This window comes from Centroberyx affinis, unplaced genomic scaffold (assembly GCF_046629955.1).
Source record: "Centroberyx affinis isolate AG114_WGS23_722 - 3 ecotype Tasmania unplaced genomic scaffold, CSIRO-AGI_Caff_v1 ptg000637l_1, whole genome shotgun sequence".
NCBI lineage: Eukaryota > Metazoa > Chordata > Actinopteri > Beryciformes > Berycidae > Centroberyx > Centroberyx affinis.
Genome location: NW_027279263.1, coordinates 350,613 through 378,320, shown reverse-complemented (window position 1 = coordinate 378,320; position 27,708 = coordinate 350,613). Strand labels below are relative to the sequence as shown.

Here is a 27,708-nt window from a genome sequence, read left to right as displayed (position 1 = left end):
TAGGCGGAAATTGAATAGGAAATTAAAAATCCAAAAGGTATGTATATATATGTCTGCCATTATAAAAATAAGGAGACCAATCACCAAAAAATTTCATTTATATGTACCAAAGACTGTTATCTTATCATAAAAGTAGGTTATTTGACTATTCACTTCACCCTCTGATGTCACCAGCCCCTAACAGGTAACTAGTGCAGCCAGCACTTAAAACAGACAAATACAATGGGGCCCTATTGGTGTAAATGTGTGTGTGAGAAGGACACAAACCATAAATTAAAGCCAAAAACTACATACATTTAATGCAAACAGGTTCAATAGACATATCTTTATCATTTTAAATACACTCTTTCTATATATTTTAATGTTTTCTTTGAACAACAATGACAATATACTGCATGATGATAATATGAGCCAACAGGCTGCATGACACAATATTTTCCAAATGATTTAACTGAAAAATTTGACTGAATGAATTGGAAAAATCAAAGATGAATCATAGATTGGCATAATCAATTATATACAGTATAGATATACACTGGGGTCCTCCTAACAGATGCCCTAACAGAATTGTGGATGACGGCATAGTTGCACCCTAGAACTTAAAATGTTGGGTCACATCGTATATCTATACTGTATATAATTGATTATTCATTTAGGATCCAATTTATCATTCATCTTTGATTTTTCCAGTTCATTCAGTCAAAATTTTCAGTTAAATCATTTGGAAAATATTGTGTCATGCAGCCTGTTGGCTCATATTATCATCATACAGTATATTGTGGTACAAATGCACAGAGAGAAAAGATATCAAGCAGATTTGGAAGTCTGGCTCCGCTCTCTGCCACGCTCTCTGCCACGCTAGATTCTGAGCATTTTTAAGTATTTTTAAGTTTTAAAGTGTGATCTGAGTTCGAGTTTTATGCTAGTTTAACCACGCTAGTTTCAGAGCGTCTTTTTAACGGTCAGCTGTTAACTGAGAGGAACATTGTGGAGAGAAACACATATCAGACATGGAGATCAGCGGTGAGGTGGACACTGAAACTGAACTTAAAGTCGAGATGAAATGAAAAATGCATTTTTAACCCTTTTAGATCACATCCCCAGTCGTATTGTGCACCTATTTAACAATATGTGCCAAAAAAAAAAAAAAAAAAATCAATTTCTTTGTACTCTTATATCAAAATCCAATCATGTTTTCTTCCTGTAAAACAAAATATGCCGTGTGCTTACGTAAGCATGAACCAACCAATTTCAACCAATAATATCATGACATACACCCATCAATCATTCTTCAACCTCTAGCTAGCCACACCGGTCATATAAAACCGCACTTCACCGTTTCTGGGTCGTAGCTGACAGAGCAATATGGACAGAGATAGGAAGAGATGTGTGTTTGGATATCAGTGGGGAAAAACCTTGTTTTCATTTCCAAAACAATGTCGCTGAGGTCTAATTCATTCATCTCTCTCTTGTCCTCCTCCTGATCTAACAACAGGTGAGGGAGGTGTGTGTGGAGCCAACAGTCCTCTGTAGCTCTGTATCGCACTAAACTCTAAGCCCCGCCCACTGTTTAGCCGTCCAATCAAATGCGAAGGATTTGATTTAAATCCCTCTTGTAACTGTACACCTCTCAAATATTCTGTTTCACTGGGAAATACATCACAGGACAGAAGCTAAAGACGCTCTAACTTCCGTTTCAGTGGGACTTTAACAAGACTAGGTCAAAACCTAGTATATGGCTGGACCGTGTATGAGTGTGCCACGTGCCACGGCCGACCAATGGTGTACCTAACTCCGCTGTAGACTGTTAATACTGAATAATAGTCCATACATCCATACTGATCACCGTTCCAGCGCGCCCCGTCTCTCTCTCCACCGCTGTCCTCTCCACTGCGCCCACGGCCCGCATTGATCCTCCCGATCCAAGTGGCAGTCGCTCTGCTACCCATCGGTGCCGAAAACGCTGTTCGCCGGACACCTGGTGAGCATCGTCGTCAGGACCTCCGCCAAAATCTCGGCCGGATCACTGGGAACAAATCGGCGCCCAGCTATCAGCACTGGCCGGAACCGCGGCCCCTGGAAACTTCGGGAAGGTCGGAAATAAGCCCTCGGTGTGATGAAATCTCCATGCTTGTTTGTGTCTCTCTCTCCGACGGTGATATTATATAATTGTATAGATTCTACTTTAGCTTCAGCTTACATGCATGATTTTGGTCAGCCTGCTTACTGTGTGGGAGAAACGTGCTCCGATCTCAGCGGAGAAACAAGCTGGCGGAGAAAACAAAACTTACATTTCTGGCTCTGTGATCCTATGATGTGCCACGTGCCACGGCCGACCAATGGTGTAACTTGATCACTCAGTCAGTCAGTCAGTCACTCAGTCAGTGACAGACATTCGCGTTTGTAAGGCTGGCCCCGCTGTTGCGGTCCAGCCAAAAACATCAAAGCAGAGCTGAGGACTATGGAGGGGGAGATCCACAAGATACTGGAGCGACAGATGCGGCTAAACACAAGAATGGCCATGTTGGAGACGGCAGGGGCCGGTGATGCTTCCCGTACGGCTGGGGCAGCCATCAACTCCGGTCCCAACGCTGGGTCCGATGAGGATGAGACGCAAGGTGCCCAGGCAGGTGCCCTGGCTACATCTACGCCAAAAAACTCCCGCCTGCTGACCCCTCTGCGCCCTCCACGCCTCAGGCCGGGCACAGTGTTTTTCACCCCTGCACCCGCAGATGGAGCGTGGGTAGGCATATGGCAGAGCCGCAGAGGCGGTAAAGGCCGCCCGAGATCCCCTCCACCTCCACCCCCCGGATTTTACCACCAGTTCTCCGCTCACCTGCATCTTTGTCACCCTCACCGCAGTTAACATCGAACAAGATGGATAATATTGTCATCATCGGAGACTCCATTGTGCGAAATCTGGACACCGCAATTGACCACAAACTTTTTAATGATTTTAAAGTACACTGTTTTCCCGGAGCGAGAGTCTCAGACTTTGATGGAGCCTCTGTCTTAACTGAAGCCTCTCCTCCAAATTATAGTTTTATCTACTCGATACGTGAGGGTAAGAGAGGAGGAGGACTGGCAGCTATTTTTTCAGACATTTTTAAATGCAAGCGTTTACATTTTGGTAGTTTTTCATCTTTCGAATATCAAGCTATTATATTGGAAAGTCAAAAATCAGTGTTGTTGATTACTATATATCGACCACCAAAGCATACAGCTTCATTCTTACCCGAAATGTCTGAACTACTGTCAGTCTGTTTTACTAACTATGATAGGATTCTTATAACTGGTGATTTTAATTTGCATGATGACAACGTCTTGGACTGCAAGGCTATGGAATTTATGCATCTTTTACATTCCTTTGATTTTACTCAACATATTGTTGGGTCAACCCACAACTGTGGCCACACCCTAGATCTAGTGATCTCTAGAGGTCTGAATATTGTTGTTGATAAGATTGTTGATATTAATGTATCAGATCACTGCTGTTTGTTTTTTAACGTGACTGTCGCTGGTCTAGCAAAAAACGATACAGAGCATTTCATTAAAAGACGTTTTTTAGGTCCATCTTTAGCTGCCAATTTCCCTTATCACATACGTAGTCCACCTCTCTCAGCTGAAATCTCATCGATACATGAAAAAGTAAATCACTTCAACTCTATATTAAGATCAGCTCTCGACATGGTGGCACCTGTGAAAACTAAAAAGAAATCACAGATTAAAATAATGCCTTGGAACAATGAGCGAATACGTATGCTCAAGAGGGAGTGCTGTAGAGCCGAGCGAATGTGGAATAAAAGCAAACTAACAATCCACCGAGAGATACTTACAAAATCCATATATGATTATAATAAAGCCTTACGCTGTGCGAGGCAGGCATACTTCTCTAAGATTATCAGTGAAAGCGGGAACAACCCTAGAATCTTATTTTCTACCATCGATCGCCTCTTAAATCCTTCTCAGCTTCATGACCAAATATGCCATGCCTCAAAAGCAAAATGTGAGGAATTTGCATCATTTTTTTATAATAAGATCGTTAATATCCGAGCTGGTATTGTGAATACTGTTGAAAATAAAAAAAATCTGATGTTTAATGGTTCTCCGGGAAACCTGAATTCTTTTTGTACAATTAGTGAAGGGGAACCCTGGATGCAATTCCCACTACTTTCTTTAAGGAGGTCTTAGATCGTTTGATTGGTGATGTACTGGATATTGTAAATTGCTCTCTAGAAACAGGCATTTTCCAGATTCACTCAAAACAGCTCTAGTCAATCTTGATTCTTCTGTTTTGGGCAATTTTAGGCCTATTTCCAACCTGCCTTTTCTGAGTAAGATATTGGAAAAGGCAGTGTTTAAACAGTTGGATGTGTTCTTACACAACAAGATTCATGAAAAATTTCAGTCCGGTTTTAGAAGGGGACACAGTACTGAAACAGCGCTTGTAAAAGTAATAAATGATCTTAGAGTGAGCGCCGACAACAAAAATGTTTCTATTCTTGTACTACTCGATCTGACTGCTGCGTTTGATACAGTCGATCACGGGATACTTCTAAACCGTCTTGAAAATTGGATTGGTCTCTCAGGCACAGCCCTGACCTGGTTTAATACTTGTAGTTAGTCTCGGTGACCATGTTTCAGACAAGCATGAAATTTTTTCAGGTATTCCACAGGGTTCTATTCTTGGTCCTTTACTGTTTTGTCTGTATATGCTGCCACTTGGAAAAATTATTTGTGATCATGGAGTGAATTTTCATTGTTATGCTGATGACACTCAGCTATATTTATCTGTAGCGCCAGATGACACCGATGCCCTAAATCCCTTGATAAATTGCCTATCCAGCATTAAACAGTGGATGAGTAAAAATTTCCTCAAATTAAATGAAGATAAAACAGAAATTCTTGGTACAAATGCACAGAGAGAAAAGATATCAAGCAGATATGGAAGTCTGGCTCTACAGGATAAGCTTGAAGTAAAAAACCTAGGTGTTATTCTTGACACTGAGTTGGATTTTAAATCACATATCAACAATGTTACATTGTTTTCATTTAAGAAATATTGCAAGAGTTAGACCCTACCTCCCACTAGAAGATGCCAAAAAATTGACTCATGCATTTGTCTTCTCTTGGCTAGATTATTGCAATGCACTCTTTACTGGATTAACTAAAAAAAACTATTGATAGGCTGCAACTTGATTTGTACAAAATGCAGCAGCCAGAATTTTAACAAAAACCAGAAAAAGAGAACATATTACACCAGTTCTAGCCTCATTGCACTGGTTCCCTGTAACGTTGAGGATTGATTTTAAAATTCTTTTACTTGTTTACAAGGCCCTAAATGGTTTAGCACCTTCATATCTCTGTGACTGCTTATCTGAGTATGTTCCAAACCGTTCCCTTAGGTCGTCTAGTGCTGGCTTGCTAAATGTCCCAAAAATGTATTACAAACAGTCTGGTGATGCAGCTTTCTGTTCTTATATGCACCAAAGGTTTGGAACAAACTCCCATTGCAAATAAGACAAGCAGCTTCTGTTGATAGTTTTAAGAAACAGCTCAAAACCCATTTTTATGATCTTGCTTTTAATTAATTCCATCTTTCTATTTTAACACCATTGTTATTAATTCATACCTCTCTTATTTCTTATACTTGTTTTATGCTTTTTATTCTAGGATTGTTCTTTATTATTTTTAATTTATTTTATTATTATACCTGTTTCATGCGTTCTATATCTTAAGATTGTTTTTATCTTTATATATTGATTTTTATTGTTTCTCTTGTAAAGCACTTTGAGCTGCATTTTATGATATGAAAGGTGCTACATAAAGTTTATTATTATTATTATTATTATTATTGTCATTGTTGTTCAAAGAAAACATTAAAATATATAGAAAGAGTGTATTTAAAATGATAAAGATATGTCTATTGAACCTGTTTGCATTAAATGTATGTAGTTTTTGGCTTTAATTTATGGTTTGTGTCCTTCTCACACACACATTTACACCAATAGGGCCCCATTGTATTTGTCTGTTTTAAGCTGCTGGCTGCACTAGTTACCTGTTAGGGGCTGGTGACATCAGAGGGTGAAGTGAATAGTCAAATAACCTACTTTTATGATAAGATAACAGTCTTTGGTACATATAAATGAAATTTTTTGGTGATTGGTCTCCTTATTTTAATAATGGCAGACATATATATACATACCTTTTGGATTTTTAATTTCCTATTCAATTTCCGCCTATAATTCATTTGTGTTTAAGTGTATACATTTCAAAGATGGACTAAGGTATTGATGAAATATTTGCTTTATTGTATGCAATAACTGTCTGTGAACATCCAGTCCAAATTTGGTGACATTCTGATCATTATTTCCAGAGATACATGTGATAAAGCAGATTCTGTCCCTTTTGGAGAAGCCTAAATTTTCACTATTTTCGGTTTTGGGGAGGATCCAAACATCAACCAAATAAACGAATTTTGCAGTAAAATATTTTTATACAACCATCCATTTCAAAAACTAGACATATTAAAGTTATGAAAAAACATGGTTGTGCTTTGTTCTACCTCGGGTAGGGGTATCTCAACTTTTAGGGGCCTTAGTTCCTCTACTATCGTGACAGTGCACTGAAATCACTAACTCACATAATGACTGCCCAATTCATAGTAGTGAAAATCACTAAAAGGGAAAAAACAGATCAAACAAACAAGCAATACAAACCAGAACCTCGGCCAAAGCATTTGCTCTATATTCGGTAGGGTTCGTAGAATGCTTTCTTATGAGTCACCTCACTAATATTGTTCCTCACCCTCCTGTCTTCCTCCACCACATATAAATTTACACACACACACTCACACACACGCCTTCACAGACGCACGCTTGCTAAATTGCCAATTAAATCTCAAAATAACACTTCAGTCTTGAAATATACATGTCCCCAAAGTGTCAAATCTTGATTAAAAAAAAAAAAAAAAACAGTGTTTAGAAGATTATATTCTAATAATATTTGCGGCTTCCTAGCTCAGTTAACCCTGGAGACCCGGACTGCAAAAATAAAAGAGGCTGACAACCTATATCTACTAAAATAATGGCTCTTCGGTACAAAATATAATTTTGTATTTCATTCATACATGTAAGTTTTATAAATATCACTCGTAGGCTATATGTGCACGAAAAAATGAATTTCAGTTACAACAACTTCAAAACAGCCATAATAGAGACAATGGTGTGACTCGAAGCAAGGTCTTGGTAGGTGCAGCCATGGGAGCGTTACCCACAAGAGTTAGAGAGGGGAGAAGCTAAATCTGCTGAGAGCGACGTGGGAGATGAGACGTGGCGGGGTTTGATCGACTCATCCGTCTCCCACTCTTTTTTTTCCATCAAAGTTGTTTTTTGCTCTCTCTCTCTCTCTCTCACACACACACACACACACACACACACACACACACACAGACACACACACACACACACACTTCACTTGGCCAAAGTACCCAAAATCCATTGCAGCTCAAGGTCACCTGAGTATGCTCTGGCACTCTGCCTGTGCACCTTTCAATTTTCACTCTGTTCTTCAGCATTAGTCTTAAATCAAGTGAATATGACAACAGCGCAATATAGCACAACAAAAAGAAAAAATAAATATTTCCATGCTTGCTGTTTAATCAAAGAGAGGCTTTACTGTAACCACCTCGATTTACATAGCACATATCAAACGCCGATTCTTGCTGCTGGCTTCCTTGAAAGCACTGAGAGTTTTAGAGAGTCTTTCAGGGGCTCGATTCCCAACATTGTGTAACCCACCGATTCAAAATCCTTTATGTACTTAGAATAAATCCTGATTTAGTGAAAGCTTTACAATACAACTTTCTCAAAATTTCATTTCCATCTCATGTCACAAAGAAACCTAAATCCATCCGGATAATCTCTACACCGGTATCAAATTGCACCACAATGTCTTTCCTTTGCCCTCAAGTGTCATTGAGGGGGTGAATGTTATGTGAAGCAATGCATTGATTCCTACATTTTTGTCATCTCGAATATTTGCTGCTTATGCCGTTAGGCAAATAGTCACATATTCCACTGTGTGATGATTCTACAGTAAAATCCTCCTATGTGGTATGGGATGCCAAGGATCTAGTGTTTCCTGTCATAGCAAATATGGAGGAGAGTAATACAAAGAAATAAAATTAGATAAAATAAAACGACACATTCATTGACACAGTTCTTCTGATAGCCTTGCACCTACGTGATGTGCGTATAACTACTCCTTCAACATAAAATAAAACAACGTCATGTATGTGGTTTACACTTAGCCTATGTGTTTCACTGCAGACTTAACTCTTTATCTGGGAAATCTTTAACTGGGAAAAAATGGCTCCTGAGATTTCAAGGGATTTGTTTGTCAAACTGGGACACAATTTGTGGAGCTTAACCCAGAATTACACAGACATTTGACTCTGTTTTATTAATCCCACAGTGGAATACTGTATGGCTGTACAGTGCAGCATCCCTACAACCACATTAATATGCCACAATCCATACAATAGTTGAAGGTGCTCTACATTGGAGCGAGTTAGTTTTCTATGATTTTACTCATTGTACAGAAATGGGACATGTGCAATATGAGCCAGTCTCAAGAAATAGGCTAGCCTATATCTTTATGTGAATTGTTGCATATTGAATGATTTGAGTGGGAAGAACATCTGTGAGACACTGATCTCACTTGAAAATGGTAATTTGTTTGATGAGAGTGAAATAACAATACATGGAAATAAATACATGCCTCCACTAACTAACCAATTTAATTTCTGACTTAAATAAAATAACAAAACAAGTTTGACTTAACTAAAATAACAAATTGACGAGCTTTATGCATGGCTATGTGACAGAGGGAGTGTGTGTACGTGTGCACGTGCGTGTGCAGGAGGGGGCATCGAAGGTCATTTGTATCAGTCAAAATGTTGTTATGCTCTTGTATCATTACTGCACACCTACATTCCCCATACTCTGAGATTTTATAAACCAAAATTCTGAAAAATCATTCCATTTGTTAAAAGGGCTAATTATCTGTGAGGGATATTTGTTTCTGAGGAGATGGTGGTGAGGGGAAGAGGGAGAAAGAGAAGAGGGATTAAGAAACCAACTCACCTTGGGCTGCACTTCCACTTCTACCACTTGGTTCTTGCTCATACAACCTTTGACGAAGCCCTCAACTTTGCTGTTGAACTTCATGAAGATCACGTAGGCCGCATAGGCTGAGAGCAGCGCGATACTTTCCCACATGGAGATGTAGTTATCCAGGAAGAAGATTATGAGCATGATCAGGTCCAGGATGTAGAAAGAGACGTCACGGAAGAGCGGCCACCACGTGAGGTTGAGGATCTCTTTGGAGAAGATGGCGCACATCCCTATGACGAAGAGGATGTTGAAGACAGCTGAGCCCACAATGGTCCCAATGCCCACGTTGCTGTGCGAGATGAAGACACCAATAACAGAGGTGAAGAGCTCTGGGGCCGAGCCACCCGCTGCCATGAAGGTGGCACCCGCCACGTCGTCCGAGATGGCCAGCTTCTCGGTGATGACTGTCAGCGCCGGGACGAAGAACTCGTCACACACTATGGCTAAGGCAATGAACATGTAGAGCATGCCAAATATGTGGAGGACCACTGCACCTTGGCGCCTCTCCTCCAGGGTGAAAATGTCCGTGGGGTACTCCGCCTGGCTTTCGTTGCTATCCGCCGAAGACTTCATGGCTATTGGCATGTCGGCTGAGACATTGGGGTCCCTCTGGCGTTGGGTGAAGAGCAGAGTCCTGTGGGGGGCCGACTGGTGGAGGCTCTCCTGGGGGAGCAGTGGCTCACTGGGACCCCCTGAGCTCCAGCTCAAGGCACTGAAGGAGAGGGAGACAGCGCTTATGGCCACCAAGCTGAGGATGAACCCTAAGATTCGTACAGGCCTCAGCTTTCTCCGCAGACGCTGGTGGCCCTGGCGCTTACAGGTAGCACCCAATATGGGTCTTCGCTCTAGCGTATCCATGCAGGGTTGGTCTGAGCCCATCTCTGTGCAGCACTTTGTGTCCTCACTCTCAATGGCTAAGTAGAAAGAGGGGAGAGTGGGGAGGGGGGGGGGCAGGTTTTACCGGAGACAATGCATGGTGTTGTCTTCGGCTTCAAATTAGTTTAAAGGATTCCAGTTGCTTTCCAGGGTCTGGCTTGCCAAATGGTGTCTTCATATTAGCCTCTGCTTACAGTTGTCAAAAGAATAATAAAAAAACAAAAAACAGAATTATTGCACCAGGAAGGAGACACACAGATTAAGAACAGCACAGTAAAATAAAATGGCTATTTGGATATTGAGCAAGCATACTGCTATGTTAGGTTAGGTACTACTGTATTGATACCTAAAAGTTAAATGTGACAGAATTGACACTCATTGATTCTGGGATACTGGGAAGTAGAGTTGTTGTGGAAAAGTCAACTACAGAAGGTAAAAAATCTGGTACTGGGCACTGCCAAATATACTAAATTAAGGTCTTAATGTCTTGGACGCTTTATATACAGGCTTGGCAAGAAATGGTTCATATAGAATCCCTTATGGAAATGGTAACCCTGCCTACATTATAGGCTATATGATTATTATGATTATCAATATCGTTATAATTGGCTTGGTGCTATACATACAAGCCAACTTGTGAATAGCCTATAAAATAATCTCAATTTTCATGTTATTCCCACAGTGCATTGAAACAAAACTCTATGTCTAATTAAGACAAAAGATGGCATAATCAGAGAAATCAAGAATTTATGACAGCTTAGTTTGATGATATTTAGATGCATAATAATATGTTATGCTGACAATGTAAAGCATTGACGTTAACGTTAATTGAATGTGAAATTTAATTCAAGAGATATAGGTTACAGTATACTACTAACGTTATAGCCTTTCTAGAATTACACACTAGGCCCATTTTTCGGCCAAATCGGCCTGGACAAAATTTCAACCCAAGTGACCAAATACGCTACTGTACAGTAACCTACAGTTACACTGTACTGGAGTATTGTCATTAGTAATGCTACAGAGATCATTCACTTCACAAATTTGCCAGAGGTTAACTGTTCTCAGTGGTCAGCAGCTAAAAAAAAATGAGTTTTATTATTAGTTACTTCTTAAATTTCAAGGAAATAAACATAAATTCAAACCATAACAGATAGCGGACGGACATGCAAAAAAAACTTCTGTGAAATATAGCCTAGCTAACGTTACTATTTTTGATTTTAGCACTACAGGCGGGTGATTTGCTCTTTTTTTCAATTTAAACTAACGTTACATCCACAAAGATTTTTGACATTTAACTTACAGGTAAGGTTAAATAAGAAATATACAATTTTTACCTCAAAGAAAATTCACCAGAAACGCCTCTGTTTTACGGACATCAGTTGGTTACAGTCACGGTGAAAAATGGGAAGACAACCGTTAGAAGGCTATGACGTTGCTGCTCAATTAAAAGAAAACAAAAACAAAAAAACAATCCCTCTCCTGTTTGACTTTTGAATTCAGTCTGCTGCGTTTAACCTGAACGGGTTGTCTGGGTGTCCAGCAGCAGTGGCAACTCTCTGCCCTTCAATGCCTTCGCCCTTTCAGTTGTCATACAACAAACGGCTAACCACCATACCTGACCAAAACAGCCGTGCATGAGGCGCATGGCGCGTGGAAAGAGTGCAAACGTTCTATTTCTTACCTTTGATAGAGGCGAGAAAACAGCCGCGCAGCACAGCAGCAGGTTGAAATTAGGAAATCCTCTCCGGTGCCCTCTTGCTTTCATTGAGCAAATGTGACCGGTCTCCTCTCTCCGGCGACAGAGGAGGAGCTTTGGAAAAACTGCTTTGCCAACTGCGCTCACCTCTCTCTCCCTCTCAAAGCATCATCCCTCCCATCTCGGGTGAGAAAAAAAAAATCTCCCGGTCGAAAATACCTTGCTAATCTAGCAGAATATTGTGCTGGGCTGGGCTGACCACGTGAACCGGGTGGTTTATTAATAAAAGCCAGGTAGGGAGCAGACAGCGCATCATTCCCCGCTTGTTTCATGCGGTGCAGGCTGCAGCCAGCCCTAGTGATGTTGCACTTGGAGGGAGGAGTTGCCGTGGTTACACAGCAAAGGCAGTGTGATATTTCCACTGATAGAAACGGCCAGGGGAATATTTTTTTTTTTTATTCCAGTGATGACGGAACAGGTGGCTATGGTGCTCAGTTTAGCTCAGCTGCGTGTGTGTGCCTTGTGTCATTTCAAGGTCATATGTAAGTGGCCAGTGCATTTGTCAAAGGTAACACCAAAATCATGAAGGAGACTGATAGACTAACATGTGCAGCACAATTTAACTTTTATTATTCAGTAAAGAAATGCACTTCTCTCTTTTTCAAGATTTTGTCTTTCCTACAAATGGTGTCTAGGATGTAAATGTTTTTTGGAATAAGTGTTTAAGGAATGGATTTGGGAGAGTAAACCCAAAGCTTCAAGGTCACACATGCTTCATGAATCAGCCGGGTTAATTTTGATGCCTATGCCAATCTAATGCCCAGCCTTCAACTGACATGACCATCATCTGCTGAACCCCCGGGTTGCCATGTTTCCCCTCACATAAAATAAAACCCCCACCACGGCTTAGCATCAGTCAACAGGCCAAACAAGCCCGTTGGATAGACACAGACATGCAATCTCTACACCGCATGACAAAGTATGTGTGACACTAATGGCCTGGTACTGTATAATAAATCACGATTCACTGACCTCATTGATTGCCCCTTCTCCTCTCCTCCCTGCCTCCTATTACCTAACAGGAAACACAGAAAGAGAAAGTATAAACTTGTCTGAATTCACATCATCAATACTCCAAGAGTGATGCACGCACTGGCAGATGTTTTTGTCCCCACCGCCCATTGCGGTCCATGTAGGTCCAGAGATTGAGATTGACTCACTAAGAGACAGATTGTCATCAGCACACCCCACAGCCTCATAATGTTCGGGTCCTAAATTTTATCCTCATTTATCATCTCCAAGTTCAGCTTGCTTTCATACTGCAGCGGTTCTCAAAGTACAAAGTACAAAATAAATATATACAGTATATTTTGTATTTGACAATTATTACATGCACTTATTAACAAAATGATATATCATGTTCAGAGAGTGGTGTACTGAAATTTTTGTTTCCACTCAGTGTTATCATTCTTCATTCTAGACAGTAATATGCCATTCTGTTAAATCAAATCTATTAAATCTCCCATGAAATGGGGTTTCCAAATTAGGTCATTTGATGGTCCTTGGTATAAAAAAGTTTGTATATGTTCTTTGATATGAATGAATTTGATATGTGTTTGTGAGTTAGATTGACCATGTATGTCAATACTTGCATTAATGATGCCTCTGTCATTCTTATCAAGAAAGGAAAAAATGTATCCTAACCATTAAATAACCCCTAGTGAGTAATATCATTCATGGCTCCCTCTCACAGGACCAACATGTTCTCCTGGGTCTTCCTGCTGGAATGCTGTCACGATCCAAAGCCCAGAAGACTGCTCATTTACTGCAAAGTGGAGTTTGATTGCTTTACCTGATCCATACTGCATTGGTGTGCACTCTTCATAATGGAGCTCTCGCCATTGGACTTTCTGGCTGACCAATTCCAAGTTTTTTGTTCCCCCCTCAGAATAAGCTGGCGACCATCTGACAAGCTGATTAAAATGGGAGTTTGATTGATGGATGGACAGATAAGTAGGCTACATGATCGATCAGATGGTTGGGGGAGATAGACTGTGCTGTGAGGCAGTTTTTGTCACTGTACCATCTGTCAAGAAGAAGAATTAAGCTTTGGTGAATTTTACATTTGAGCAAATGACATTTTGACCCAGAAGACCAAAGATGATGTGCCTCCAAAACAGACCCTGTATTTTGCTTGAGTGATGGAAATGATTATATAAGTGAAAGTCATGATTAATGTCAGGTGCTCTGACCTTGCGCAATACACCTGGCCTCATTGAAATGTGATGGTAAATCAAAATGTTAGTTTGAATATTGACTGGGCCACATTAAAAAAAGCTGTCACAATAGTTGTTCCATTTGTTTGAACTGAGTGTGGGTGTTGTGGATGTGTGCACGCACATCTGATCAGCACGCATGTCACCATAAAGCCCACTCTGAGCCTGTGACCCCTGCTCTTCAGATTAGATTTGTCACTATTTTTGCCTATCAAATGAGATCCCATCCAGGATGTCAGCTCTTTTTCAACAATGGCCCCCAGCCCACCCCCAGCCTCTCCTCCACACCGGCCGTTCCTGATCTGGCTGCATTTCCAGCATAAAAGTGATGACTGGTCACTGGTCATGTGGGGTGTGGCAGGGAGGAAGCGGGGGTGATGGAGGCAGTTGTTTTGATTTGTCTGAAATCTGCGCTGCGACAAAACAACAGAAAGATCCATGCTGGCCCTGCCCCCGACCTGGCCCACCCTCGCTTTGGCCCAGCAGCTAAATCCGAGCCTTTGTGTCCCACATAGTTGTATGGATTTGTCAGCAATGGGGCAGGGGGGGTGGAGGGGGGTAGATAGGGTGAGGGTGATGATAACCAAGCAGGTTTTCCGGTGAAGAGGGAAGGACCCTCTTTGCCACCAGGCGAAATTCACTCTGCTTAGGTCCCTTATAACTACTGTTAGTACTGAATCAGTTCTGTTAAACAGGACTCAAGTAATTTGAATTAATAACTGTAGGACTTGGTTGGGATTACACACACACACACACACACACACACACACACACACACACACCGCCACCACCACCACCACCGCAAGTCTCCATAAAGAGGCTTGCACAGACCACCTGCCCCTTAGGAAAATACAGTCAGCAAAACTAAATGGGCAAAGGCACCAATGGGATACTCGGATAGCAAATTGTCAATACATTATGAATCGATGAGGCTATTTGTGAATACACTAAAGACAGAGAAGATGTATTCCAGAATATATACTTATATAATACTTACTTATTTATATGGCTTTATAATGCAAAAGTAAGATGGTGCAAAGTTAATGTGGAAGAAACCATTTAGGCTGAAAATGGGGGTGGATGGGAATATTCATTTTAGCGGTACCTCTAAAGAGATTAACGGAGTGATAATCCACGGCCAGGTCTGATCACTAAGTACTGGAGCTGATTAGATACAGGCACAGGCTGTGAAAGTGAGACCCCGCCTCCACCGGTGGTCCATGTAAACACATTGGCAGTAGTGCAGTGATGAATTATGATCATGATTATTATGGTTATTTCAATCAGAAGTGAAGCAGTGGTCCCATTTATCAAAGTCCAATAGGAAATTTGTAGACTTTAATTCTGAACCCCTGACTTGCTTACAAGCAATTATCCAATAGCAGTAGTGGGACTCAGTCACAACACTAATATAATTTTCTCATAGGTTTCTCATAGGTTGGGAGCCAGTCTTCTATTTCTATAGTATGACTAACCAGAACTGTACCCCTTTTTAATCAGCTGAGCAAATGCTCATTAGATCGATTACACACTGAAAATTCGGTAGAACCTACACTGAATATGATAGAATAGAACGAATAGAATAGTCAACATGGTACATCTGTCTGAATGCAGTAAGTTACAGTTGTGTAATTCTATAAAATACCTTATCATAAATAGATTTCTCTGCTTGGGACATGAGCTTATTATATAGCTTAAGTAAAAATCCAATCAACCTTTGCCTTTTTTGACCTTACAACATTCAACCATTGGGGGACGATGCCGGGGAAGGACAAGCAGGACAAAAGCATCGTATTGATTTGTTCGCCCCATCCCTCATTTCACATTACATGATGTCCACGCTAAAAGCAGGACGGGAAAACGTGCACGGCGTGTCCTTATGACCTTTGGTAGCTGAATATGGTGTTTAATATTTCATGCCGTCAGACCCATGAGATCTGGCCACAAAAGAAGAGGCAAGCGACGATCAAATGGTTATGTTGAAAGAGAGCGTTGTTGTGATGCAGGCCGTTTCTTGTGAAGGTTTTAAGGGTCGAACAAACAACAACCTGACGCCACAGAATATTCTCTTTGGCTGCTATCTGTCATTGAGAATCTGATGTGAGGGAGGACAACATTGATACAGGATGCACGCCGCATTATGAGGTTAATCCCTATGTCAACAGGCCCACAGATGGGCTGACCTGCTGGGACACGGGGATGAGGTTTGCTGTTTACGGCAAGTGGGAGGGAGAAAAGAGCGAGAAGGGGCAAAAAAAACCCAAAAAAACACAAACTGGAAAAAAACAAAAAGTTGAAAAATGTTTCATGCTCTGATGTCATTAGGAAGGCGAAAGCAGAGCTGTAATCCTATTTTAATCGCAGTGGATTTATTAAACAGGAGCAGCAGGTTTAAATCTCAGCAGATTACACAGAAGGCCCAAGGAGATGTGGAGAGGGGCCCGGAGAGGCTTGCGTAATCAAGTGCACTTAAGGTGATGCGGTCCATCTTTAACTAGTCAGGATTGATCAGGAGGGTGGGGGCCGAGGGGGGTGAGGGGGTCAGGGGGGATCCTCCAAATGTGAGGAGTAAAGTCAGATGGTGTTACAATTAATAAACTCTCCATCTGATGCATCAAATGTCAGTTGCACATTCAGATTATCTAAACATCATGAATTCATTTGGATTGGAGATCTAAATGGAATATTCCATTTAGATGCGGTCTTTTAGAATAATTACATTAGACAAGATTAAGACAGACTGCCTTCAGATGGTTGTATTTGTTTGGATGTGTATTGTTGTGTGTGTCTGTGTGTGTGTGTGTGTGTGTGTGTGTGTGTGTGTGTGTGTGTGTGTGTGTGCGCGCGCATGCCTCAGTATCTCTTGGAGTCATAGTACAAATCCTCTTGAGACCTTGGTGCTTGAGCTTTGGCCAGCCAGAGAAAAAGGGGTTAATCCCAGACCGTGTCACATCTGGACTTAATCAAATCAATCTCTTAACTGATCATGTGGTACATGCTTCAACCTCTAGAGGTCAGCAGGGCGGCTGTGGTTCTGGCTCTGCTCAGGCGCGTTCTTGTTTATCACACACACACAATGTCTTGGAAACAAGTGACTGGATTTTGGGTTGTTGCGATTTTGACAGAACCTCAGCAAGCAATGCGTCTCATCTTTATATTGATCGGTCTAAAGGGGTCCTATAGCAAGCAAATCACCTATTTTGTTTGAGCTACCATTGTAAATTTTGGCATAATATTTTCCTAAATACCTGTAAAGCCTCTCTCATTAGAAGTAAAACTTTTGTTTCTAACAAAACAGACATTTTTACTTTGAATTGAGTTTAATATAGAATTTGTAGGGGACAACATATTTATTGTAGGCCTGTTTGATAGAAACCCAAAACCAAGTAGTCTAGTTGTAAATCACATTATTTTCATGTGCATACTTAGATAATGACAATGATTAATTAGCAAAAAAAAAAAAAAACTCTTGTCACTGTCAAAAGCATTAAGTGAGCACCAAGGACCTCCACAAGGACTCTCAACTGATTTGATAGCAGAGAGTGAGATTCATTCCCATAAACAGAGTGTGTAATGTGCCAGTAAACAGAGTGCTGGTGAACTTTGCCTTTGCCAAATGCTTCATCTAAAAGGATGCCAAGCTCACCATCTGTTGGCCGAGCTTTGCAAATGTCTGTTTGTGACACAGCACTTCTTTTGATGGGGAGCCATTTTGAGCTATTACTCTCCTGTTTACAGCTATGGTCAGTATGCTGCAGATTCTAATAATGATAATAATAATAATAACAAGTTTATTTTTATAGCACCATTCACACATAGAATGCAACTCAAAGTGCTTTACATACAACAGACTAGTGCCTAGATGGTGTTTGTTGGCATGTATGGAATGTATTTTTGGTATTTAAAAGATATGATTATCTATTTAATGTATAGGGCCGATCCCAGGCTGAGTGTTTGTAGCAGCAGGATTCCTGGATTAGAAAACAGAATCACCTGGAAAAAAAACTTCTTGCAAAATAACTGATTGCACAAAATTAAAACAAAATGATTTATGGTAAATTAAACCTTTGGTTGGCAAAACACTTTCATAGCCTGGATTTTCTGATTTGGAGATTAACTATTTTTTTATTTGCTAAAATGGAAATGAGTTTGGGAATTCACTCTTCAAACGTGTGTATAGCTTTAAAACAAGTCATGGGTATCTGTGTGTGATAATGAGGTTTTCTCTCATCTGCATACTTTCTTTGCTACTTCAGACCAACCAAGATTGTTAAATCATAGTGTTGTCTCTATAGATATGTAATTCACAGTTACATTGCCATTGAGATTGAAGCTCCATTAGATAGCCATGACAGACAGAGGCTTCCTCATCTGTCAGTCATCTGATACGAGATTTCAGCAATGTCTGCTTTCTATATGGAAATACTGTAGCTCCCTTAATATTTCTAGCATAAACATTCATAACTGTCAGTGAGCTCCTGTTTAAGTATCTGAATCAAAGACTGCAGCAGCAAGAACACAGATTGTATTGGAATTGTTTGATATTTTTGTTTTGACCGATATAAAAGCGATTTTATGTGATTTTAAATATGTGAATTAAAGAGCCCTTGCTGAAATGCATTATGCCCTGTGTGCATGTGTGTGTGTATGTGTGTATATATACTGTATATACCAGGTAGACAGGTAAAACAAGGTCCTCACAAGTACAGTTCAACTACAAAAACACATTAGAAAGGAGAACAGGAAATGTCCATGTTAGCATGAGGGATTTATTGTTAGGTTTAAATTAGGTATGGGGAAATTAATGTAGGCCTTTATCAAGGTAATATCTTTACAAGTACAGGACCCATATGTATGTACAGTATATATGGATGTGTATGTGTGCGTGTGTGTGTATGTGTGTGTTGTAATGTCATTTGATACTTGATGGATCCTGTAGATAAATCTTCTACCCCGCTCCACAGGGAGGTCAGAGGTCACGGACAGCTTGCACTCTGGTTGAAGGACGGTCTCCCTATTCACTCTGCCAACCTGCTGCCCTTCAAATATATAAATCATAACCTTGCTGCCTTTTATGTAACTTATAACCTGCTTCATTGCAACCAAACACTGTATGAGAATGAGATGGTTTCCCCAAATCAGTGAGCTGAACAAGAGAGACTGGAGAATGTGGTTGGAAGGTTTCAATGCGTCAGAACTGCAGAAAATTATATTTTACTGCCATCTAATGGCCAATCCATCTAGCTGCATTTACTTACAATTAGATTAAATGTCCTGCTTTTGGATGGGAAGGCTTCAGTCTTCTGCTATTCCAAACATGACATCTTTATGGAAGAATGATGGAGCTGCCTGCAGTTTTTTTTTTTTTTTTGCCACATACTTATGACTTTAAATGCCGAACAACTGCTATTACAATGAAATATGATGGGGTTGGGGGAAGGGTGATATGTGTAAGATTAAATTAGATAATTTCAGAAGATAATTCAAGGAACTACAACAAATGAAGATAATGAGAATAATAAGACTGATAGCCTAGAAACAAGGAAAATGTGTCTTCATATATTTGTAGGCTATATTCCCTTTGACAGCAGCTACTGCATGCAGGAACACTGTAGCACCAGCACGGGGCAGTGTGTTAAAATAGCGGCATGGAGGAACTTTAACTTTGACACCCGCCTTGCTCCTTCCTCTTCCGGTTACGGTGATAGCAGGTATGGCGGCTCCTGTTTTGCTCTCAAAAAATATGTTTAACAAATCCGTTGTAATCCTTAATTCTACAGTCAAATGCGGTCAGTTTATAGAAAGGATACGACTAAGAACAACTGTCGATTAAGTTGATGTGAATATCGGATGAGTTAGTGACTTCCTGGTGATATGATTTCGTTGCTGTTTCTCGGTCCCCAAAAATATGCCGTTCGCCGTGTATGAACTGAACGTGATGGACTTAGACCTACGATACCGGCGAATATTTGTTTTTTTTTATAAAGACTGTAGTTGTAACGTCTCCCCTAAATACACATTTCCGCCATTTATTCTGGCTAATGTTTTGCTTGCTAGTTGTGTCTCCACTTGGGAAGAAGGCTAACGTCTTGGGCCATGATAGCGGTAGCATAGCTAGCATGTTGGCAGGAGTGTCTTCATGTTAACTGTCTGACTAATGTTTGTGCACTGTAACATTACAGGTTCAAGATGGTGCAGCGCCTGACTTACCGTCGTAGGTTGTCCTACAATACCGCCTCCAACAAAACTAGGCTGTAAGTAATCTGTTTGTAGCTTCATGGTAATGTTGCCTGCTAGTCAGGCTGGCTTTAGCGGCAGCACAGTCAAGTACAGTTTGTGTCTGGAGCCGAAACTAAATACATTTATGTGATGTTATCCTTGCTGGCCCGCAGGTCCCGGACACCCGGTAACCGCATTGTGTACCTGTACACCAAGAAGGTTGGCAAAGCCCCCAAGTCAGCATGCGGCATCTGCCCCGGGAGGCTGCGTGGAGTAAGTGAACATGGTCTTGTGTTTTGGTTCAGGCTCTTCTTCTTTCTTTCCCTCAGCACACTGCTGGTGTTTAACTCGTCTTCCTTGGTGCATGCATAGCTATCTCCTCTCCACTGCATTGAGGTCTGAAAGACTCCTGTTATCAGCAGGGTTAGAGAGATGTTGAGCCGATATTGGCGCTTTTTTTTTTTTTTTTAAATGTCAGACATCATCCAGTCATGTCATCCACTTCAAATATGATGGAGGGTCCTCCCTGACCACAGCTACATAGTCTAAAATTAATTTCATCCTTAAATTTTTCAGTGTTATCTGTAAGTGATTCTTCACTAAAGGTAGTTAATCTACTCCATAGTTTCACTGCCTTGGAATAGTTGTGGTGTGTCACCTTGCCTCAAAGAGATGTTAACCCTAAAAGTATTTCACCTGTAAAGGTTTCAGTAGAGCTTTAGTGTCCCACAGTTTAAGTCAGTGGTCCTCAAATCCAGTACTCTGATCCAGAGTACTGACTGTTTTCTACCCTACCATGTAGTTAATTGCATTCACCTGTCGTCTAAGATCTAAATCAGTCCCTGGTTAGATGGCTAGGATTTAAACTACCTGTCAGAATAGAAAACAATCAGTTCTCTGGACCCAAAGGGACAGATCAGAGCGCCACTAGTCTAAATGCTGTTTCAGAGGTGTTTCCAACTTGACAAGAATAAAGTTCTGATTGAAACACTGAATTTTTGGAATGAAAATGGTCAAATTTAAACTGTGGACATTTTCACATGCTCATACTTGTTTAAAGCCGTCAAGATGCCAGGATTGAAGCTTTCTGTAGACTTTGGCTACTCTATGACAATTCTCAGCCTTTTCATACTTGGCGTACATGCACTTAGCGAGTGAGGAGTTGGAGCTCATGTTGGACAGTAAACCATCAAACACTGCAACGTCAACTACAAACAACAAAAGCAAGCAGTTGTGCCCTGCTGTGGCATTTTAAAAGATCTGATCTCAAAATTGCTTGTGTAATAATAAAAAAAAATATTTTGTTAGTACTTAAAATGCATTTATTATTCCCCACACTTGACTCCAGGTATTTTGTTGTCAGAATTCGGGAAGCTGAAAAAATGGGGGTCTTTTGCCAAATCCCACGTTCCCAAGTCGTATTTACCACCTGAAAGCTAAGATGAATGGTAGTGTAGTTGAAAGTCTGCAGGTACTGGATTGTTCATACTACATGAATGCAGCATTTGTGCTCTCAAAGGAGATGCACGCTCAAAGACTATAGTAAGTAATCAATTTTCAGTTTAAAGGTAAGAAATGCATAAAAAAAAACACCAGCTTTATTGGTATTTAATGTATTTCTTACTGTCAACAAATCCTATGAAAATAACAAAATCAGCAATGATTTTGCCAACAAGTCTCGTCCATGTAGCCGATGTCCAATAAAGCCATGTCCCAGCAGCCATAGAACTCCAGTGTATTAAAAAAAACTATTAAAAACACGTCAAAGAGCCATGCCATTGCTCTGGGCAGCATATTTCATCATTGCGATGCACTGTCGTAATGAAGAATTTGATCCCATTTGGTAGTAACTACAACAGCCTGACTTTTCGTGGTAACAGTTAGCAATTTTCAAAATTGAAACTGTCTTTGTGAGCTGTATTTCAAGGTTTTTAGCTTACAATTGGAGCCAGTGACTTCTGGGTTGAAGGCTAAAAACGGTATGTGGGAAGTTGGAAAGGAATGGGACTAGAGCAAACGCATTGTTTTTGTTATTTTCATAGGATTTGTTGACGGTAAGAAATGCATTAAAAAAACACCAGCGTTATCCTTTAATTAAAATTTATTCCACATTACTCAAGTGCACAGAAGTAAAAAAACAAAACATTTTCTTGGGGTCAAAGAGCATCCCAACTAACTAAAATGAATAAAAGAATGCAATGAGCAATGTAAAATAGTAGGTCAAATATTTTTGAGTATGTAGGCATGAATGTTGGTTCCTTTTTCACCTTGGTCTTTGAAGCAACACACTGAACCCTTTCTGGCTGCTGCTGTCCTGACCAGTCTGAAATACATATATATGCGCATGTGAAGGTTACATACATATGGGTGAGGTGCATATGCACAGAAATAAATTAAGTCCTTTATCCTTCCTCTGTGAACTATCGGTCCTGTACTTGATGGGCTGAATTTCAGTATGCACAGGCTGCCACATACGAGTGATGGTGCATACTAAGAAATGCAGCGGGTGGGGGTGTTGTGTGCTGAGTTGCAGGGTTACACAGGGTTATACAGGCTTTATTTCTTTACTTTTTTTACATAAAAGAACTACATCCAACTTCACTTCCACACTCGTCAGTTGCAGGGAAAGAGGGAACTACTCCTTATTTGTACTTGATGGAAAGCTGTTGTGTCTGATGATGGTTGTTAGACATGAAATTCATTTACTTTTAGTCTACCATACTAATCCTTGTGTTTTTTGCCCTTGCTGCCCTCTGAAAAGTCATGGGATGACACCCGCTCTGTTCTCATCATGGTTCTGCCTCTGTCTTGTAGATCCGGGCTGTTAGACCTCAGGTTCTGATGAGGCTCTCCAAGACCAAGAAGCACGTCAGCAGGGCCTACGGTGGCTCCATGTGCGCCAAGTGTGTGCGCGACAGGTAAGGCTTGCAGGCAACAATTAGGTCTTGAGGATAATGACTGAAAAAGTTCTTGACCCATGTTATGTATTTTACCTTTTACTTTACTATGGCAAACACAATAGTCTAAACTTCTAATTGAAAATGATATTTTGCTGTCACAAATGAAATGGTGGCAAAGATCAAGTGTACAAACAGTCATGTCAGTTTCTTCCAGGTGAGTTTTGATGGCTAATTGCAATGTAATTTAGTCTAAATTGTTTTTTTTATTTTCCATTTTAGGATCAAGCGTGCTTTCCTGATTGAGGAGCAGAAGATCGTCGTCAAGGTGCTCAAGGCACAGGCACAGAGCCAGAAATCTAAGTAAATGTATTTGTACTGCTACAATAAAAGAAATGGAAAAAAAATCCCTTGTCTGTCCTGATTTGAAATGACTTTGATTTTGTGTATTGTTTTACTTCACTGTGATGTCAACTGCAGAGACAGTTGCCAGTTTTGAATTTCTGTTACTCCTGATCTATGTGGATGCACGACTGGGTTGTGGGCTTTGGGTACATGCTGCCAGACTCATGAATTTAGATTTAGACATGTTGAACAAATGCCAAACTTACCATTTGAAAATGGCAAACTAAGCTGGAACAGTACAAAAATGAGGATCAATCTATCTGCCTTTTCAAACAAGGTTTACATGAAGCCTGTAGGCTACTAATAAGAATTTAGTATGAGAAAGTTTCAGGGGTTCAGTTCAAGGGATAATGCAGAGATTTGAATGAATGAATTTGACAATTTTATAGAATTACAGCTCTGTATTTAAGAAGCCTGACTCGTGTCATGATGTGCTTGTCCATTCAAAACTCAAGAGTAGTGCTGTGTGTATCAGCTGGTGTTTGGTTGGAATAAAAACTCACAACCATGTCCTGTACATCTTGGGAGGAGGACATGGCTGGGCCGCTGCTGGTGGAGGAGGCTGGGGTTTGAGTCGGAGGGGGCAGCCGGGGGTAGAAGGGACCCACCAGCCAGTTGAGCGGTGTGTTATTGACCAGATAATGATGTTCTCTAGGGAATCCTGCATTTTGCCCAGCTGGATTTTGCTGCTGGCCAGCACGCTGTCCGGCAGGTCTCCGAGGACGGTGGCCTTATTGAAGCTGGTGTAGACCTGGGTGGCCGAGCGCCTGAGAGAGAGCGCCTCCTGCTGGACGTGGCTGGGGAGGCCTTGCAGGCCAGAGACGAGGACCAGACAGGTGGTCTGGAGCTGCTGGGTGAGGGAGCGGGCGAGGGCCAGGGTGCGAGACTCAATGACCTGAGTGGAGGGGAACAACGAGGTCAGGAACCTGCAATACCTTGTTGTGTTTCTCTATGCAGAGAGGCTTGTGTGTGGTCACACTTAACCCACACATTCATAGGAAATAATAATAATGTGCACTTTGTGTTTTCATCTTTCCTCGTCTCATTCAGTGTGTTACTATCTGTTGCATCTCATCGCCTGTTTACGTCTTCCTCAAATCCTCTTGGCCAAACTCGTCCTTACCTCTGCCTCGTGACCTTTCTCCTGGTTTGGACCATTGGACTTCCACTCCATCAAGGAGCTCAACTTGTTGTTTACCTTCTGGTTGACCCCGTCAATATTCTTTCTGCCGTATTCAATCTGGTGAAGGAGAAACAGAGAAACATTAGAGAAACATTACTTTATGTTAGTCTGCTGTCTGGTAGCAGTAAAATAAATTATCTGGTTAACATGTGCTTTGTTTCAGTTTGATGAATGTGACAGCAATTTAGCAATTTCTCATCTCATGAAATATTCACAATGCACTGTTACAAATAAGAAACAGTTTTTGTAGTCAGTCCCTTTTTCACAGTAAGGAAGAACATCTAATCCCACCTATAATTCTGTTTGTTTTCCTTACTGCAAAGTGAGTTGTGTACAGCACCACTGATACTACTAATGTTAATGATAAGGACACCCACCAGGTCAACAGTGTAGTTGAGCTGAGAGATGGATTCCAGGCTGTGCTGCTTGGCGTCTTGTATTTTGGCCAAGGCCCTGCTGTACGCCCGCCTGCGCAGCTTGGTGGAGAGGGAACCCAGACGGACGTAGTAGCTTGGCTGCTTCTTGTCAAAGCCTTTCACTGTTTTAACCTTTCTCCTCATTTCAAAGGAATTTGTCAATTATTTATTTTTGTATTATTGCCATGATGAAATTTGGATTGCGGACAGTGTAGTAATTGTTACTTTTATGACTAACCCCCCATGTATCTTAAGGGATTCCACCATGTGCTGACTTTGTAAATGTGATCTCGTTGTGGCAGAGTGGTGAAGGTGCACCCAGCCAGAGGATGTACAGAAAAGACTGTTCTTTACCAATGGTTTAAAATCTCTTACCGTCCTGTGGAATGGATTTGAATGTCTACACACAATAATTGTGCTGCAATAAATGAGGTTTGACCTGATTGAAAACTAAACCGTGTCAGTTTGTTGTTTTTTAAATATTTGTCACTATATTGAGGACTTGGACTCAATGTGAAAATCTGCAGTATTGAACACAGAGGATGTCGAGCCATTACAAAAACACACATAGTGAGCTACATCAGTATGTTTCACTTCCTTACTCTTGTTACTCTTTTTACTCTTGTTACTTATCACATTCATATTCTTTTAGAAGATATTCTTTATCTTATTGTCAGGTTTTCTTTCCAGCATTTTAATATTTCGCTATGAGGATTCAGCTGTGATTTTGTTTGCTTTAAATTACTTTCAGGCAGTATGATTAGTAAAAGTGAACAAGGGTCTAAGTCATTGTGTACCTGCAGCAGAGCTTTTAAAATTTACATGAATTACTTTTTCTTTCTCCCTTTAGAAACTGTTTAGTTTGTTACTGCAAGCAAATTTGCACTAAAAGATTTTAAAAATGTTTTCCTTTTTTCTTTCCCTAAGAATTTAAGTTGTGATAATAGGCAAATGCCTTTAACTTATGTCACTGAATAAGGAGGAATGTACATTCATCATACTCAAACCAGACAGATGGTTTCATATGTTGTTTTTAGTTGAGACATTATGAGATTAGAAAGTTAGATTCTGTAAAACCCGACAGTTGATGGTAAATGTGGATCTGACCATTTTGATCCTTTGAAAACAAAATGACTTCTCATGACTTCGTACAAGTATAAAAAAATGGGAGCTGATGCGTATTTGTATACAAACACTTTGTATTTGTATGTATTTCAATGAACTATTTACAATATTTACAAACTATATACAATAGATGGCTTGAATGGCGACACGTTGCTCGGCCCGGGGATGTTTTTCAGGCAGCGGTGTGTCTTGTAACCATAACAGTGTAAACAGGACTTTTCAGATGTTTATAGTCCCGTTCAAGTTCATCGTTCAGCCATCTTGTTCGGTCTTCCACTTTGTCCCTCACTGCCAGGATGAAGTCACGGCCGGAGTGGAGCTGGAGCTCGAGGGCGTCGGAGCCGATGTGAGGGCCGACGCCTTAAAGGAGCCAAAGTGGAACCGCAGGAATCAACAGGGACTCCAGCTGGAGTTGAGTTGGAGTTGAGTGGCGCAGGAGCAGAGTCATGACCGGAATAGAGTCGTTACCGAAATGTCGTACCAGGAGGAGTTGGAAGGGAAGGTGAGGTGGAAGGAAGGGAAATTAGGGAGAGGGAGGGTGGAGGGGTGAAATAAGAAAGGTGTTCTACTGCTGTCCAGCCTGGGCCAGACGGGCAGAGATCTCCTCTTTTCTGTCGTCGCTGCTGTTTGTCTTTTTCTTGCGACTGAAGATTTTGCCCAAGATGCTCTCCTTCTTTTTCTTGGTGAGTTCCTGAAAAGAGAAAGACGATAGATTTTTATTTCACTTCCAAAGGCCTGTTGAACTCAAAAGATAAGGTGACACTTCACTTTCACAATCAAACCAACAGAATCATTCTTTTCTCTCAGTGCCAAAAACAGTGTAAGACAGAGTAAACACTGAAATCCAGCGTACCTGAATCTGGGCGTTCTGGAGTTTCCTCTCCTCCTCCATTGCACTCATGTTCTTAATCCACTCTTCTTCTTTGGTGAGCCACACCTTCTCCAGCTCGCTCTTCTCTTTCTCCATCTGCTTCACAGTTTTCTCCCATCTCTCCTCCTTTGCAGTGGCAGCGCTCCATCGGCTTTGCCATCCCTTCTCTCTGTGTTTCAGTTCTCTGTCTTTGTGGCTCAGCTGGCTCAGGGTCAGTTCATGCTCCTCTTTAAGAGCCTTCATTTTCTCCATGAAGCTGGAGTTCAGGTTATCCTTCACCTTCATCTCCTCTTCCAACTGGCTCACCTTCTTCTCCCAGTCCTCTTCCATTTCTGTCACCATGGTGATGAGGCTGTCCTCTCTGATTTCCCAGCGGCTCTCCCACTGTTCCTTTGCCTCTTTCCGCTCTTTCTCACTGGCGGCGACGCTCCTGTCGTTCTGCTCCTTCAGAGCGCGGAGACTTTCTTGAAGAGAGGCGATCTGCTTGTCTCTCTTGCTCATCTCTTCTTCTGTCTTCCTGCGTTCTTTATCAAACTCTTCTTGTTTCAAGAGGAGGGCCAGTCTT

The 27,708-nt window shown here is 41.1% G+C and overlaps 2 protein-coding genes and 1 pseudogene across 2 annotated transcripts; 1 reads left to right on the top strand and 2 right to left on the bottom strand.

Annotated features, from left to right (window-relative positions):
• Nucleotides 1–8,384: 8,384 nt before the first annotated feature.
• On the bottom strand, nucleotides 8,385–10,082 carry LOC139643636 (sodium/potassium/calcium exchanger 2-like). The gene is made up of 2 exons (XM_071518845.1): nucleotides 9,147–10,082; nucleotides 8,385–8,405 (listed from the first exon to the last, which is right to left on the bottom strand). The coding sequence occupies exons 1-2, from the start codon at nucleotides 10,053–10,055 to the stop codon at nucleotides 8,385–8,387; spliced, it is 930 nt and encodes a 309-aa protein (XP_071374946.1). The 5' UTR covers nucleotides 10,056–10,082.
• Nucleotides 10,083–19,715: 9,633 nt separating this feature from the next.
• On the top strand, nucleotides 19,716–23,550 carry rpl34 (ribosomal protein L34). The gene is made up of 5 exons (XM_071518851.1): nucleotides 19,716–19,738; nucleotides 20,210–20,281; nucleotides 20,420–20,519; nucleotides 23,061–23,164; nucleotides 23,426–23,550. Exons 2-5 carry the CDS (start codon nucleotides 20,217–20,219, stop codon nucleotides 23,508–23,510), a joined length of 354 nt encoding a protein of 117 aa, XP_071374952.1. The 5' UTR covers nucleotides 19,716–19,738; nucleotides 20,210–20,216; the 3' UTR covers nucleotides 23,511–23,550.
• Nucleotides 23,551–23,649: 99 nt separating this feature from the next.
• On the bottom strand, nucleotides 23,650–25,291 carry LOC139643635 (perilipin-2-like; annotated as a pseudogene).
• Between the last annotated feature and the right edge of the window lie 2,417 nt (nucleotides 25,292–27,708).

Coding starts and splice junctions, on each gene's coding strand:
- rpl34 (XM_071518851.1), top strand. CDS start 20,217: ATGGTGCAGCGCCTGACTTACCGTCGTAGGTTGTCCTACAATACCGCC. Junction 20,520..23,060: donor GCCCCGGGAGGCTGCGTGGA/GTAAGTGAACAT, acceptor TCTGTCTTGTAG/ATCCGGGCTGTTAGACCTCA. Junction 23,165..23,425: donor GCCAAGTGTGTGCGCGACAG/GTAAGGCTTGCA, acceptor TTTCCATTTTAG/GATCAAGCGTGCTTTCCTGA.
- LOC139643636 (XM_071518845.1), bottom strand. CDS start 10,055: ATGGGCTCAGACCAACCCTGCATGGATACGCTAGAGCGAAGACCCATA. Junction 8,406..9,146: donor AAGTGGAAGTGCAGCCCAAG/GTGAGTTGGTTT, acceptor ATTGTGTCCCAG/TTTGACAAACAAATCCCTTG.